We start from the raw sequence: 16,072 nt of genomic DNA on the forward strand, positions 1-16,072 counted from the left end.
AATGAGGGCAGTTATGTAACTTCTGCAGTGTCTGAGGAGATTTAAGCCCTTTTGTAGCTCTTATCTGTTTATTGTGTTTCAGTTTATTCAACGAACGGTTCCAAACTTTACATGACACGAATCCCTTTACCCAAACAGGATTTTAACACAGCCAGCCAGCAAAGCATGCAACACTACCAGGCTGGGTCAAAAATTGCACTCAGACCCCAAGAGTTATCCAAATGTTTTCAGTCTGTGAATTCCTTAAATTATCTGTTCCAAACCGGGAGCTTTTCTGGAGATTTAGCCTCTTGTACCTTATTTGCCTTTAAGACAATCTCTTGATCAAACAATCAGAAACAGGGAGAACAGTTTTAAGTCAACACTGAACAAATCTGAAAGGTACGAATCAGGAAGACATCACATTTTAGAACTTGTACAGTAAGAAAAGACTTTTTAAAGGAAAAAACCTTGTAATGATTTTAGCAGTGTCCTTTCAAGCACTTCAGAAATCAGCTTGATTCATCAGAATTTCAGCTCTGTGTATCAGCAAGGATGCATTAAGTGGGTTATGAATCTTGTATCTCTTTCAGTGGGACAGCCTGCTCCTTGCAGCTGTACTCTGCTGAAGACAGTGGGATATCCAGATTTAGATCCAGGATAGATCAATCCCATCTTCTGAGGTACAGTCACAGCAGCACATGCTTATGCTTAATCTTTAATAGGCACTTTCCTTTGAGAGCCTTCCCCCTTGGAGACAGAAGTGGAAAAGGGCCAGTCTCAAATACTTCAGTGGCACTGCTTGTGCTTGAAGGCATTGCAGACATGGAAAAATAACTCATCCCCTGGCAACAGAGGCTGATTCAGTCTGGGGGCAGGATTACTTTGGCAAAAGGAGTATTTTTACCATGTAAAAGGCTCCATAAACCCAGATGTAATTCGGGTAAGGTTTGATCTTTTCTGTAGTTATTTACACAGTCACTTACAGTTTGATAATACTGAGTTATCCTCTTGCAGTTCTCAGTCTAATTGATACAGAGGAGCTGACAGAGCAGGGAGGTGGGTGCTTGCAGGTTTGTAGTGCTCCTATTCGTGTCTTTAGGCTGTCTCACTCCATTCAGGATTCTTCTAAAAGATCAACTAAACCCATGTAGATGATGTAAAAGTGACAGTTCATACAATCACTGGCTGTGCAGGTGAGTTTCAGTTAAATTTTCTTCTTTAAGGTTTGTTTAGGTATGAGATAGAAGCTTTGAAATAACATCCTTTCAGGAAAAAAATGCCAAAGCATTGGCTTGTCTTTCAAGAAGGAAAATAGAATGATTTTTTTTTTCTTTTAAACAGCTTTAGTGCAAATTTCTTCATTTTTGTTCACCAAGGCACTTTGATCACGTCCCTTGCAATTATTTCCCTGTTAAAAAAACACACTCACACTCCTAATGCTTCTTGTCTATGGTGATATCCCAGCAGACATATCTTGAAGGGTGTGCAATTTAAATACAGAATTCTTGTTGCAGGCATAGCACTAGAATTCCTAATTACCATACAGTTTTACTAAATGAAAGTGTAGTTAGGAGCTTGGATTCTGGCAGGATTGGTTGGAAGTAGTTCCTATGCTACCATTGTATGTTAATGCTGATACATAATCTTTTACTGTCTCAAGTTTGTCAGCCAAACATGAAAACACTATCAACTCAGATCATTCTCTTTCAGAATAAAGCTGGCACAAATTGGGAGTAATATTTCAGTAAGAAATAACTCCCAAGAGTGGCAGGAAAGGTGCTGATACTGCAGGAACAGTGGATGCCACAGTGCACAAACATCTACAATATCCACATGTTCCCAGCTTTCTGCTTTTCAAGATTTTCTGCCTTGTTAAAAGCAGAGTGTTGTGAAAGAAGGGTGATCCTGCAGCTGTTTTTCCTTTGGCCCTTAACGGATTTTAACTCTGTGGGCCAGAAATGGAAGAGTGTTTGGAGTTCCTGATCAGAAACGTCCTTATTTGTCCACGGCTCAGGCATAACATTGTGCACAAAAAGGCTGTTTCTGAGAGCAAGGTATAAAACATGGGAGTCCTGAAGGAGATGAGGCACGTGGCCTTCTGGCTGGTGGGCAGAGTCAGCATCTTTTTTCCTTTGCTCAGTTCCAAAGAAAGGTACAAAGCTTAGCAAATGTCCTGCTGAATGCATCGACAGTCCCTTCTCATCTCTGCAGACGGGAAGGGACATGAAGCCAAAGCTGGCAAAACCTTTGTGAGAGGAGTTTTGTAGAAGCTTTGTGGGGGGAAACAGCTTTAGGCTGAGCTGGAAGATCAATGGCAGGACCACAGCAGCAAGCTTAACAAACAGCCCAGAGCAACAACAACAAAACCACCAATAAAAACCACCTTAGTCTGCAGCGAGTCACGTTGTGTTGTTAGTAAGGTCAGTGCAACAGAAGGGAGATCCCAACATCCCAAACCAAGGGGAAGGGAACGTTCCTGTAAAGCAGATGCTGCTTGGAGTGCCTGGGATGAGTAGTGCAGTGCACTCTAACAAGGCTGGATCCGCTCTGGCTTAACTTCTTTCTCCCCTTGCCGAAGTCCAGTGGTGAAGTTTTGCTGGAGCAGCAGAAAAACCTTCAGTCAAGTTTGAAAGACGCTCTTCGGAAGACTTAACAGTAGTTGCATCACACAATAAACATTCCCTGCTTTTCCTGGAGAACTTCCTTCCTAACCAAAGGGATTTAGATCCTGGTAAGGACTGTGCTTTCTGTATTCCTTTATAGTAAGTTTTGTAAAAATCATATTTGAGTCCTCTTTGAGGACAGGAAGGTGCACTTTGCATTGACAGGAGAGGACCAGTCAGTTCTGCTTTGGCTTGAGGCTGTTTCCTTTCACCACAGTCCGGTATCTGCAGATGACTACTGTGTAACCTCTTGCTGAAAACAAATGATAGAAGCCTTCCTGGGTTCCAGGGGTAGCTGTTCTCTCAATTATTGTCTGAGGAATTGGGAACTTCAGTGCATGAGGCAGAGCCCCTTTAACCAGGGGGGTGTTTGCATCACATTTGCCTCTTAGAGTTTGGATTTGGGAGCAGCCTGGAGCAAGATCCTCATGTCTAGCAGTGCCTTCTCGAGATAATGCGCCATGCGGGCGGCGTTTGTGTCAGCACAGCTGTTGAAGGCTGAAATGGCAAAGTTGATGTGCTCTTCCATGGGGTTGTAACAGACTCCATAGCCATCTGGAACCACGGGACCAAAACACATCACACAATCTGTCTTTGCTGGGACCTGTGGAGACAATGTGATTAAAACCTTCTGGCCAGCCAGAGAGAAAGGAAACCATCAAGTGCAAACAGCTCTGTCGACAGGAAACTCATCTCATTCAAGTGCTCTTGAAGGGCCTCTGGTTAGCCCCACCTCCCACCACACTGCTGCTGGATCCTACTATTTAGCAGCAATGTGTCTTCCTCTGCATTTCCAAAGGAATGCTTCTCCCCAGGATAAACTTGTAGTAAGTCACAAGTAAGAATGGGAGCACAGCAGATCAGATGAAGCTGTCCTGGCAGCTGGCTTCGTTGATCTCACTTGCCTTTAGACACCAAACACTTCTGGTGATCCTGGCTTTGGTCAGGTTAGTTTTTACAAGGCTCTGAGGGACTGTGGCAGCTGTAAGGTCAGATCTGCACCTTTATGGGATTGGCAGCTGGCTTAAAAATTCCTGACCCCAAAGGAAGAGGAGTTTCTGACAGAAAGGAACGAAAGAGAAACGTGAAGAAGCAAAGCATGAAAAGAAGCAGAGAAAGCACTTCTGTCCTACCTGGCTGGTTGAGAGATTGAAGTGCATTGCAACAGCATAGGCTGTGTCCATGAACAGCTCTGGCATGCTCACAAGGTCCTCGATTGCCTGCAGCTTCAGGCCCAGGAGGTGCCGGTCTATGGCATTGCCCCGTATGGCCTGGAAGGGAGGAAGGGCAGAAAGTCAGTCCAGCAGATCAGTGAGCAAAACTACCCATTTCTTTGGGTCAAAGAAAAGAACACTTCTAAAAATCTCTACATTTTGCAAGTTGGAAGGAAACTACATCTTGCCTTTAGGACTGGTAGTCAAGTCTTGATTATAAGACTGTGAAATTAAAACACACCAGTGGAACCAACCTTACAGTGCCTGCCCAGGGATTCCCTCTGATTTAAGGGGTTCTCGTGCAACTTTGGCATTTATGAGCAACAATGATGGTAAGAACTGAAGCTACTGTAATATGTGATCCTCTCCTTTAGGTCAGTCACAAGGGACACTTAACCCACTATGTAGAGAGAAAGGATTCACTCCATGGCTTTAGAGCACTGTCAGATCAGAGTCAGACCTCTGCAACAGCCAGATTGCTGTGTCAGCAGTGAAAGATCTGAAGGTCTTTTCTTTCCCCAGAACCCTCATTTGCTGGGTAAAACCCCAAGTCTGGCTGCACAGAGGACACTCACCATATCTGTGTATTCCCTGTGGGCCTTCGTGGCTCTCCTCAGCAGGTCTGCTTTGTCCTGGTCCTGAGAACACACAGATGTAATTTTTATTTTTTTTCAAGAATAGAAAACCTCACTTTGGCTGTTCCTCTAGAATGGAGAGCATTTCTGCCTTGGGTGTCTGCACAAAACTAACTTTCATAACTACTAGATTTAATTTTTACGTTGTTTTGCTTGGCTGTGTTAGCTCATTGTGAATAGATTTAGAACTTAGTCTGAGTAGCCAAACACTTTTAGAAGGGACTTTCTGGTGGGATTAGAAACATCCATGTGACGTTTCCCAAATGAATCCCACAGTTTTATGTTTGTAAATACTTATTTCAAGCTACGTTTTGGCCCACTTTTGTAACGGGTGCAGTTCCACTCAGCTGAAACCAGCTGACACAGGCTTAGCCAAGTAAGCAGCTTTTATTTTTAGGAGCGGAGTCCTCTCACTCCTGAGTTGCTCACCGATTTGTCAGGGCTGTCCATGGACTGCACGAACTTGAGGGAGTCCACGGAGGTGGAGCGGATGGTGTCGGTGCGGCCCAGGCGGAACATCCTCAGCGAGGCGCTCTCGTAGGTGGCGCAGGCGTGGCCGTACATCCTGCATGTGGAGGGGACAGTCACAGCACTGAGTCTGCCCTGGGGGAAAGGCCCTGCAGAGGCCTCTCTGTGCCACCTTTATCGAGCTCCTGTGTTGGAGGAGGTTGAGGAATTCCCCACTGGTGCTCTTACCTGTAGTATGCCAGCTGCAAGGCCAGCTGGATAAAAGCATCAGGGCTTATCTTCTCTGACTTGGGGAAGCCTTTCCCAAACTGATGAAAGACCATGACTTTGATATCCAGGTCTTCGACCATTCTGCAGGGAAAGAAAAAGTGTTCCTTTGCTTGTTCTTGTAACATAGAGGAGTGGATTTGCTTTCACAAGGCTTGGAGGGAACAGGCCATGTGGATTTGACCTATGCAGGGACAGAGAGCTCCACCACACACACATTTCTTTGGGCAGCACCACAGAGGTAAGATTTTTTTGGCCAGTGCTGAAAATCTTCACCAGCTCAGATGGGCTTGTGTGTGTTTATGCTCCATTATTCCTAGTTGGATCCAGTAAAGTCTTGCTCTTTCCCAACAAATGGGATGGATCAGTAATTACCCCTTTCCAGCACCTTTGACTCTATTCCTAGCAGGTGGCTTTAGTACTTTTCAGCTCAGTTCAATGCTGTTGACCCCAGAAGTCCCTGGGAACACTCCCTGGCTGCAGCAGGGAAAGCCTCATTTAAACCACTGACGTGCTCCAAAGGGGGACATGAATACTCCCCAGTCACTCACTGACCTCTCCACTCTTCATACTCACATGTTGAGGTTTTGCTTTGCATTCTCTATGTCGTTCTTGATTTCTGGGGTGATGTTAAACCGCAGCTTTTTGGGCATTGGCAGAGGAACCGTTGGTGATCTGACCTTCTCAGGTTTCTTCCTGCACAGAGAAACAGCTCTGTTTGACCAGACCTTTGACATAAGGCTCAGCTTGAACACCAGAGCCTGGATAGAAAGGCACAGGAGATCTTCCCTAACACCCTGTGACACTGGTTACAGTCTGAAAAATTCCTCTCAGTGCCAATAAGGTGTTTTACAAAGGGTGTGAATGAAATGTCTTCTGTGCCTTCTGCCCAAAAGAAGAAACAAACACCTCTCCCTGGCTAAAGTTGGTGCAACTCCCCAAGGGTGGGAGCAGTACTACCAGAGAAGCTTGGCCACTCAGTTCTCACGGATACAGGAACTGCAATACCTAATTAGCATCCCACTACCCTTTCTCCAGAACAGATTCCTGGGGAGTGAGCTGTAAAGAGGCATGTTCCTGGGGAGCAGGTGGTTTAGGACCTGTTCCCAACAGTGAGGAGGAGCAGGAGAGGCAGGACTCACGTGAACTCCACGACATGATCCAGAAGAGCAACGATGGGAGGACCTTCAGAGGGAGCGTGTTCATACACGAGACCACAGGAGCCATCTTCAGCAATGATGAACTGGGGGAGGAGCACAGCAGGAATAACATTACCACGTGCTGGCTTATCCTTTTCGATTAGCTGGAACATCTATACTTTATCCCATCGGTGAAGAGTTCCAAATAGGAACAAAACAGCTGAAAACATTATGAAGAGTTCAGCAAGTACAAGAAGAATTTTCTAAAGCACCATTGCTACAATCCACGACCCAGGATATACCAACTAATGAAGGAACAGCTCCAACAGCAGCTGCTGTTGAAGGCTCTTGACAAAACTGAGCGGAGAAGAGATCAGAGGGATGCTGTGGGATGGCAGCTTATGTCTGAGAAAACAAAACAAAATGCCATTGGGCAGCTCGTGGCAGAACCAGGAAAAGTGACAAGCCTGGAGGAGATCCCAGGAACAGACCTCCCATCGTCTGGGCTGCCTCTGAGCAGACAAGGAGTTGTTCACCGCAGGCAGAAAATTGATTTATAAGGAACACAAAGACCTGCTGCACTGAGTAAGCGTGGGCAGAGGCAGTAAAAGCAACAAATCCCTGAGGCAGCGGAGTGCTGGTGACTGGAAGGGGAACCACAGGATCTCGCCCTGCCAGCCACCACACCTCCTCTTCCCTTATTTTTACGCCCTCTTGACAGGAGGAAAACTCGCCTGCGCAAGGAATTTCTCGGACCTTTGTAGTCTCAGGAGAAAAATACCTGCAGACCCAGACCTGCAGCACCTTTGGAGCAGCAGCACTTACCTGCAGGGTCTTGTCGAACCAGCGGTTGCCGCTGTTCCAGCGGCTGCCGCCGCCGTGCAGCATCTGCGCGGCCACACGGCTCTTGTAGATGTCCTCGGACACCCGGGGCATGGGGGCATCGAGGCACACCGTGCAGATGCTCTTCTCAATGGCACGCACAGACTCCTTGTTGGTCTTGTCTGGGAGGGAAAGGAACCGCCAGTAAGGAAGGGGAGTTGGAAACCTTGTTGAAAGGGCAGGTTTGGAGGACCCGGTGTTGGGATCCAGTGGGGGTGTGCACAGCTATTGCAGGTGTGAACGTGCTGCATTCACCCTCCTTTTCTCACATTTCTTACGTGTGCAAGGCAACAAACTCTGGGATTTCAGGTCTAACAAACCAAGCTTCAGACCTTGCACTGATTGCTCTTTGAGGTGAAAACCTCACGTCACCTGTCCAGAACAAGCTTCCAAATTTCTGAGCAGAGCACAGCGGTGAGGTTGGCAGCTCAAGGATCTGCAGTGTTTGTTAGCACTTATATCTTAGGGGCTCTACAGACCTTTCAGGAGGTTGTTGTAGGCTTTTGCCCAGCTGTTTCGGTGGTTGGTGGTGAGGATCCCAATAGGTTCTTTGTTTGTTTGGAGGGAGGTGTTCCATATCTTCTCCAGCTGAATGAAGAGCTGCTCAGCGGTCAGGGGAGATCCATCACTGTTGTAAACATCCAGCTCAAAGAACTGGAGGTGAGAAGAGAGGACAAGGACAGAGGGAAGGAGAGAAGCTTGTTATTGTCCAGACCCAAAAAACAGGCAACAGCTACTTTGAGAAGGTAAGACCTGACCTAAGAACTCAGCTTTAGGCAGAGCTTTGAAGGATACTCAGAACTGAGAAAGCCAAGTCCAGCTTCCTTGCAGGGCATAAATACAGTCCTGGTTTTAAGAAGCTCAGAAACCATGGTAACCAGAGCCAAAACACACGAGGAATTCCTGTTTCTGAGACCAAGCTGTGGTGGGAGGGTTTGTTATCCCATTTTCACTTGCAGTTTCCAATTCCAGGCATAATCTCTAGGCTTTGGGAGATGGGAATTTCAGGGACAAGAAACAGAGGAAGAGAGCATTTTTTTTGCCTCCCAGTCTGTTGTCCACCCGTGGCAATTCCAGCTGTTGGCCTTACTGGCCAAAGGGGATAAAAGTGAGCAGGAACGACTCCCAGGTGAGGCAAACCTCGTGGGCAGAGACTTCCTGTTGTTCCCTTTGTGGATCACAACTAGCTGAAAGGGACACTTTGAAAGCTGAGGAGCTGCCATACCTGGAAGTTGTGAACCACTGTGATGTGCCTGGACTGCTTTTTGCCTTTGGCATAGTTGACAATGGAGTCCCGCTTGGGCCCGGGAATGCGGCAGGATGAGAGGATCTGGTAGTACTGGTTCATGCAGAGGGGCTTCCCACCCATGTACTCCACTGGAAGGGTCTCACTGGAGACACAGCAAGGTAAGGAGGGAGAGAGAAAACAGATCAGTGTGAGCAGGTCTGTGCTCCCCACACAGGGCACAGGCTCAGCTCTGCAGCTGCTGTCACTCCAGCAAGACCTAAAGGTGCTGGTGGGATAAAAAGGGGCTGTCCTTCCCCGTTCCTACCAGCTTGCTTAGTAGGGGCTGCAAAAAATGTCTGTTTGCTGGACTTCCATTTGGGAAAGGGAAAAAGCACCATCCTCTCTGTGACAACAGAGAAATCTCTGCACCTACTCCATGGCTGTAGTTCTGAGTGAGGAGTGTCTGATGTGCTGATATGACTGAACTAGGCTGGGGTCAGTCACTCACTTCAGCAGTCATAGTCCAACTACCCTTTTCACAGCTAGCTCTGAACCTTGTTTGACTGTTGGTGCTGGTAAACATATTTTTGGACCTTAAATACAGCATGTTCAGCAGAGATTTGTTGGTGACTAAAAGTAAAAGAGTAAGGGAGGTACAAATTTCTCTAGAGCTCATCCTGTCTGGCTGGGAGATGAGAAACACCAGGAACCCCAAATGAGAGAAACAAATTCCTGCTGCCTGAGCTGTAGCTTGTCCTGTGAGCAAACAGGAGCACGAAGCTCCACAGGACTGGCAGTCGGGCTCGCTCCCTCCAAGCACGTTCGTGTGCCAATGAAAGCACTGAGGTAAACAAAGAACATGAAGAAAGAAAAGTAAGTTTGCTTTTTTTTCCAGTAGTGGTGACTGTGGCAGTGAGCAGTGCTGGGGATTACAATATCTTTTCAAATATGCACTGTCTTCTCTTGCCTTTCTGTTTGGAAGGGAGATTTATGGACGAGGCTCAGCCTCTCTGTGACAGGAAGGAACGTGTGAGCAGTCAGGAGGGTCAGTAACTCACTTGTCAATCATGGACTTGAAATCCAGGATGCCCTCGATCAGCTTGGCAGCAAACCTGGAAAAATATCAAATGTAACAAGCTGAGATTCAAGCACAGATCATCTGGGGCTGAGGGTCGAGCAGAGGAGGATTAGCAGAGCTGCTTTCTGCTCCTTAGAAAGCTCAGCCTTACTGCCAAGCCCCTGTTGTGCCCACCTCTGGTTCACTGATACAGCCACTCTGGGCTGTGGTTTGAGATTCCTGGGTAGTCCTACCACGTGGCACTTTGTTTTTTTTAATGTATCTTACTGTATCACCAAGGAATGCTGGACAGCTTTTAGGAAAGCAGGATTCAGTGCAGATGACCCTCTAACAGCAGTGTTTGTTACTGATGTGTGAGGATTTTACCACACCTGAGTTCTGAATCTCAGCATTAAAACAGCACCAAGAGAAGGGGATTTCTGTCCTTTCCTGGCCAGGGGCCACCTTGGTTTGTCAAATCAAGACACAGAAGTTTCTCCCTGCACCCAAGACTCATCACTGCTGACTGAATTCCTACCCAGTGAACATCCTGCTGCTCATGCAACTCCGAAGAACCTTCCTCTGGCACTGAGGGCTCTGAAACAAAGGCAGAGGTGCCGCACATGGACACTGAGGTGTTGTGTTTACCAGGATCACGTGGACGCTGCCAGTGCCAGCAGGGCTGTGACAAGATTGGCCTTCTCTGACCTGGGAGCTCCCACCCATCCATGGGGGAAGGGAGGCAGGGGGTCACTGGGACAGGAGGTTGTGGTCAGGTGGTGCCAGAATTTGGCATTTGCTGGCTGTGTCCTCTAGGATGGCTCAGCCCACCCATCCCTAGGAAAGACCAAAGGACACAACTCCAAGAACTTAAGGGCTGTTCAAAAAGACATCCTGCAAAACAGTTTTCAATTAAAATTTCTCAGCCTTACTGTAAAACCTGAGGGAAACACCAGTGATAGAGCCTGTGTTCCTTTTCTGAGGTTGAACAGCCTGGGAGCAGAGTCTGGGCTCGAGGAAGAGGAAGGGAGAAGTTGGTTGACTCATTTTCAGACAGCAATGTTGCCAGATTAAGGAGTAGAGAACCACCCCTTTCTAAATTTGTCTTCTGGTCTCTGAAGCTTTAGTCTGAAGCTGCACTTCTTTGTACAACTTCTTTGTACAGCCCCAAACTACCCAAACACACATTTAGATTGTAGTTTTACAGGGCAGCCCAGCTTCTTATGCAGCTTCTCAATTCCACTAGTTGGGGCACTGGCAGTTCTCCAGATCTTACCTGCTATTTGGACAGTTTAAGAAGGAATAACATGACAGAGCTTTCAGAGATGTTTGTGTACTCTTGCACTGTCGTAAGGTTTATCCTCTGCTCAGGTGTATCACGGGGGTGGGAGCGAGGATTTGTTCCTCACTGATCCCCTGGCTGGTACATTTGATCTCCAGGGCAGTCTGGAGATAACTGTGGCAAAGGTAACTGTGTAAAGGTCAGTGCTAAAGTTTTGCAGGTGGATTCAACACACTCAGTAGCAGTGGTTAAAAATTAAAGGGAACCCACAAGGAAGAGAGGGCATGACAAGGTCTGATTGCAAGGAAAGGCCTGGAGTGGAGGGGCTGATCACTGTGAATTTCCCAAACCATAAATCACAAGTGAAACAACACAATAGGGGACAGTTCCTGCCAGGTTCCCCCATCCCTATAAACGAGCAAACTCCAGAGGCATTCCTGGATGATCTCCCTTACATGCCTGGGCTACTTTTTATGGCTTCTTTAAACACACACACAACCTCAGTGGTCCAGATACATCCTCACAACGCCTCCAGCCAGTGATGTGACCATCTTGCAATGAAGAGCTGGAGCAAAGACCTAAACGTGGGTGTCTAGTCCCTGTTTAATGCCTGAACCACTGGACTCTTTGGTTTTCTCCCCTAATTAAATATTTAGCCTGGTGCAACCAGGAGTTTCCTTACAGCCTGGCAGCCTTGCCCTTGGAGCCCTCTTGCACAGCACAGACAGCTCAGACCTGGGGACCACACGATAATTACTTTCCCAATCAGCCTGAACACCCTCATCCTTGTCCAGCCCAGAAACCTTATCCCATCTGTAACCTAAGGGAAAGGAGAAAAGGACTTTACCTGAGCTGACCTTGCCGATCCAGAAAATCCTGCTTGGGTAAAACCACACCTGGGCTGGAGTGAACCACAACTGGCAGGCGATATTCCAGGTAAGCCGTCTTCAGCCACCAGTCCGAGAGCTGGGATGGAGGAAGGCAACATGCAGGGATGAGCTGCTGTTTGACCTGAGCCTGGCTCTCAGGTCTCAGCACCCTGCCCCACACTTTACAAACTGTTTGGGGTTTCTGCTTTGCAGGTGGGAAGGGGAGAGGGCGATTTAAGCGAGGCAGGGGAGGTTCTTAGGGCAGGGCTCTCGTAGGGGGTTTCCTTCAGCTTCTTGGGGCAGCTGCATGATGCTGACAGAGCCTTCAGCAGCTGCAGGCAGGGCCAGCAACTCCCTGTCCTGCCATAAACCTCTCTGCTCACCCAAGTCGTGCTGAGGAGCTCAGGGAGGTCAGCAACAAACACAAAGGTGATGCCATTAAAACACAGGTGCCCATCAGCTCTCCACCCTCCCTCCCCAGAGCTGGGGACGGTCCCCACCTACCCAGTTCTCTGTTTTCTTGGCTCTTCTCTCCAGGCCCTTCTGCAGCCTCTCCCCGACGCCTCCCGGCTTGCGGAACTCGGCCACCAGCTCCTGCGTGTGGTTCAGCTCCTCCTGGCTCACGATGGGCTGCAGGGTCAGCAGGTACCTGTCCAGGGTCTGCTGCAGTGGTGGCACTGGCAGGTGGGGCAGTGCTTCCTGGTGGAGCTGGAATCTGCCCGGGATCTTGCCTAGAGACGTGGTCGCTTTCAGCAGGCCACAGGGCCTGGCCTGCAAAGCACAGAGCAAGTGTCGAGACAGAACTTCCCCCCGGCCAGCACTGATTCTCAGCTCCCCTGAGAAAATGCTGCTGGGATAACCTCCCACGCTGGGCACCTTCCAGCTGAGAGCCTCCATGTGTTTGACAAAGTCAAACCCTTCCATCCCATGGTAAGTGGGAAGAAAGTTGTGAAAGAAATAATCATCTTATGTACTGTCACGAACTTTCAGTGTTTCTTACAACAGCAGGAGGCTAAAAAGTTAAACAACCCTCGTGCCAAACCAAACTACCCTTTTGGCTCTAAGGATGCAGAATTTAGCTAAGTTTGGGGCAGGATTAAAATGCCTCTTCTCTGAATGCACAGGAAATTGTGGGTGATGCCAGCAGGCTCCTGGGGTCCAAGTGGGTCGCGTGGGAGCAAAAGCTTCAGAAAGCACCAACCATTTCCCTGGGCAGACAAATGAAACGGAGCAAACCCAAGTGCTAATCAGGAAATGAACCTGCCAGTTTTCCCCCAAAGGAATAACAACATCCTCCTTGGTGAACAGGATGAACATCCTTCAGCTTGAAGATGTTTAAATTGTACTCTAAAGGTTTTCAGTTCCCTCTGCATCTCCCTCTCCATTGGACCTACTGAATCAGACACTCCTGCAGGACTGGACTTTGCACTGTCAGTGTACTGAGGATGCAAAGCCAGAGAGAACAATCCCTTTGAGTTTCAAAACAATAAGAAAATAGCTGTCCCCACACCTCCTCCCAGCAATTCAGGACAGAGAAGAAAAAAGAAAAGTCTAAATCTGCACAGTGACAAAGCCCCCAGGGAAAATGCCCTGTGCTTGTTGTGCGACCTGGCAAGAGCTCAAGACCTCACGACCAAGGTTTGGAGAAGGAAGAGAAAAACAAGAAGGATTTACTGAGGCAGGAAAGAAGAGCAGGGCTGGGAAGAAACAAAGGGTGTTAATCATGGAAGTGTGGGCATACTGTACCTTCTCTGCTTGCTCCTGCTTCCTATCCATGGCTGGGAGGACAGAAAAGACCGTAAACCTCTCCCTCGGCCTGTCTGGGTCTCCTCTTCCACCTGACAATGTGCTGCCCGTGCAGGGCGTCACCTTATTAGCCAAGTGCCACATGACTGCTCCGATCAGAGGGCTCAGGGGCTGGCACAGCCCCGGGAAGGGACGGGAATAATCAAACCAGGGTTGCGACAACTGCCCCGGAGGTGCCTCCCTGAGCAGCCCTGGCAGACACCGCCTGCAGTGCGGATCAATAACTGTGGGCAGAGCCTCTGATCGACAGCGCTGGGCTCCAGCCACAGCAGGAGTGACAGCACTGGGGATGTTGTCCCCTCAGCCTCTGCACGGACGGTGAAATTGCTGCAGCTGCTGTGAGAGGTGCCTGGACACGAGGAGAGACCCCGGTTTATGTCCTGGAGGCAGGTGGCACCGTGGGCTGGCACTGGAAGGGACAAGCTGCACGGAGCCCTTTTGTGGGGGGTGGGCAATTCAGTCCCTTTAGTCAGGCAAAGGTGGCCAGAGGGTGTCAGGTGAGGACAGTGACCCAGCCTCACTGGTGGTAGTGGAGGATTAGTTGGAGATGGGGGCAAATTCAGGTCGGGGCTAAAGGAAGTATCTTAACTGCCCTCACTCCCCATGCACGTGTGAGCATTACTGCAAGCTGAGACTTTGGGGAGTTCTGGCTTGTCAACCTTTTAAAAAAAATACATTTTGGGATATATCTCCACAGCAGGGTAGTGAGAGGCTCACGCAGCCACAAGGACTGTCAGCCCCTCCTTCGTGTCTGTCTAATGATTAGAGGGGCTGACAAGCAGAGTCTGCAGAGCTCAGCTCAAGTATGATGGTTGCAAACAAACACTTTCAGATTTTCCCCTGGGGTAGCAAAGAAAATCCCAAACCAAACTAACTGAAGCCACTGCACGTTAAAACGTGGAATGCATTTGCATCTTCCCTCTTTTATGTCCCCTGCTTGTTCAGTCTGGAGTTAAACTCCAGAGTGTTTGGTGGGAGGAACAGCCCTCAGAGCTGAGCCAAGAAGGCAGCTGGCAGCAAACAGAACAGCCCACCTGCCCCCACAAGCACCAGGAAAACGAACACCAGTGGAGCAGGGTGTGCAGCCCATGGGCTGGCATCGCTCCCCAGCTCGGCAGATGACCTCTGCCAGAGCCTGCAAAGCTGGTGGGAAAGGAAATCCACCTGCAGCCAGGGGCTGGGGGGCAGGAGGAATTTCACAGCAGTGTCTGATTCCCAGCACGGCCACAGCATTCGAGTGTCAGATGTCAGAGGTTCATCTTTGTCTTTTATTTTTAAATCAGAAGCTGGAGACCCCCTCAAGCCCAGAGACAACCAGCTCTGCCTGGGCCCTCAGTAACCCTGGGAGTGGATCCATCCTGTAGCTGCTGTGCTGCTGCTCTGCCCCCTCCTCCCAGGACCTGTCAGGGTTTGCAGTGAGCAGTTCCCAAGCCCAGTCCCTCCTCCCAGTGCCCACCTTCCTGCTGGCCAGCCCCAATGGGACACCTCAGTACAGCAAAGACAAGGAGCTACTGGATGGGGTCCAGCAGGGGCCACAAATATTATTAAGAGACTTGAGCATCTCTTTTATGAGGAGAGGCTGTGGGAGCTGGGCCCGTTTAGATCTCACTAATCATGCGAGGAATGGTGCCAAACTCTTTTCCATGGTGCCCAGCAACAGGACGAGGAGCAATGGCCACAAACTAAAACACAAGGAGTTCCACACCAACATCAGGAGGAACTTCTTTCCAGAGAGCACTGGAACAGGTGCCCGGGGAGGGTGTGGAGTCTCCCTCCCTGGAGACGTTCCAAACCCACCTGGGCCCGCTTCGGTGTCACCTGCTCCAAGTGACCCTGCCTTGGGGATCTCCAGAGGTCCCTTCCAACTCTAAACTACCCAGTGATTCCGTGATTCCCATCCCGAACAGCCCAACCGCTCACGCTGCCGCCGGGCACGGGGAGGAACCGACCGGCCCGGGGGAACCGACCCGGGCAGCGCCCCTGCCCCGCTCCGGGGGTGCTGCGGGAGCTGGGACCGACCCTCCCACGCTGCTCACACCGCGGGACACCCGCCCTACGGCCCTGACCGGGGACCCGCCCGCGCCTGTGCCCCGGGCTGGGGCGCGGGGCCGGCCCCGGCAGCGGCATTGCCCGGAGCCACCGCCTGCCCCGGGGAAAGGCCCCGCACGGACCCGGCCGCCACCTCCCGTCCCGGCTGCCACCCAAGCCGCCCCTCCTGTGCCGCCCTTACCGCAGCCCTGGCCACCAAGGCGAGCATGGCCCCGCGCCCCCGGCCCCGCCGCAAGGACACCGCGGCCACCCCGGCACCGCCGCCCGCTCCGCCGCCGCGGGGCGGGGCCGCCCCAACGCCATCTTGGAGCGGGGCGAAGCCCGCGCCGCCATCTTGGAGAAGGGCAGGGTGATGCTGCGAGACGAGGGAGCGCCGCAAACGGTGTCACGGCCCCTCTCTCATCTGCCTTCTCCCCGCGCTGGTCAGGAGGGTCCTCCTGCTCGCCCCTCCGCGTCTCCCTCCGCACCCGCTCCCCCGCTCTACGGGCAGGGAGGGCCGTGCCACTCACAAACATGGCGGCGCGGGCGCGA

The 16,072-nt window shown here is 50.1% G+C and overlaps 1 protein-coding gene across 1 annotated transcript; it reads right to left on the bottom strand.

Annotated features, from left to right (window-relative positions):
• Positions 1–49: 49 nt before the first annotated feature.
• On the bottom strand, positions 50–15,874 carry CRAT (carnitine O-acetyltransferase). The gene is given in 15 exon segments (XM_050319879.1): positions 50–3,249; positions 3,779–3,916; positions 4,435–4,497; positions 4,924–5,059; positions 5,191–5,313; positions 5,806–5,925; positions 6,372–6,472; positions 7,194–7,372; positions 7,730–7,904; positions 8,476–8,641; positions 9,537–9,590; positions 11,665–11,783; positions 12,191–12,457; positions 15,723–15,757; positions 15,760–15,874. Coding segments are annotated over 15 exon segments (2,007 nt in total). The 3' UTR covers positions 50–3,033.
• Between the last annotated feature and the right edge of the window lie 198 nt (positions 15,875–16,072).

The sequence above is a fragment of the Myiozetetes cayanensis genome, unplaced genomic scaffold (genome assembly GCF_022539395.1).
Source record: "Myiozetetes cayanensis isolate MyiCay16 unplaced genomic scaffold, myiCay2020 scf23, whole genome shotgun sequence".
NCBI lineage: Eukaryota > Metazoa > Chordata > Aves > Passeriformes > Tyrannidae > Myiozetetes > Myiozetetes cayanensis.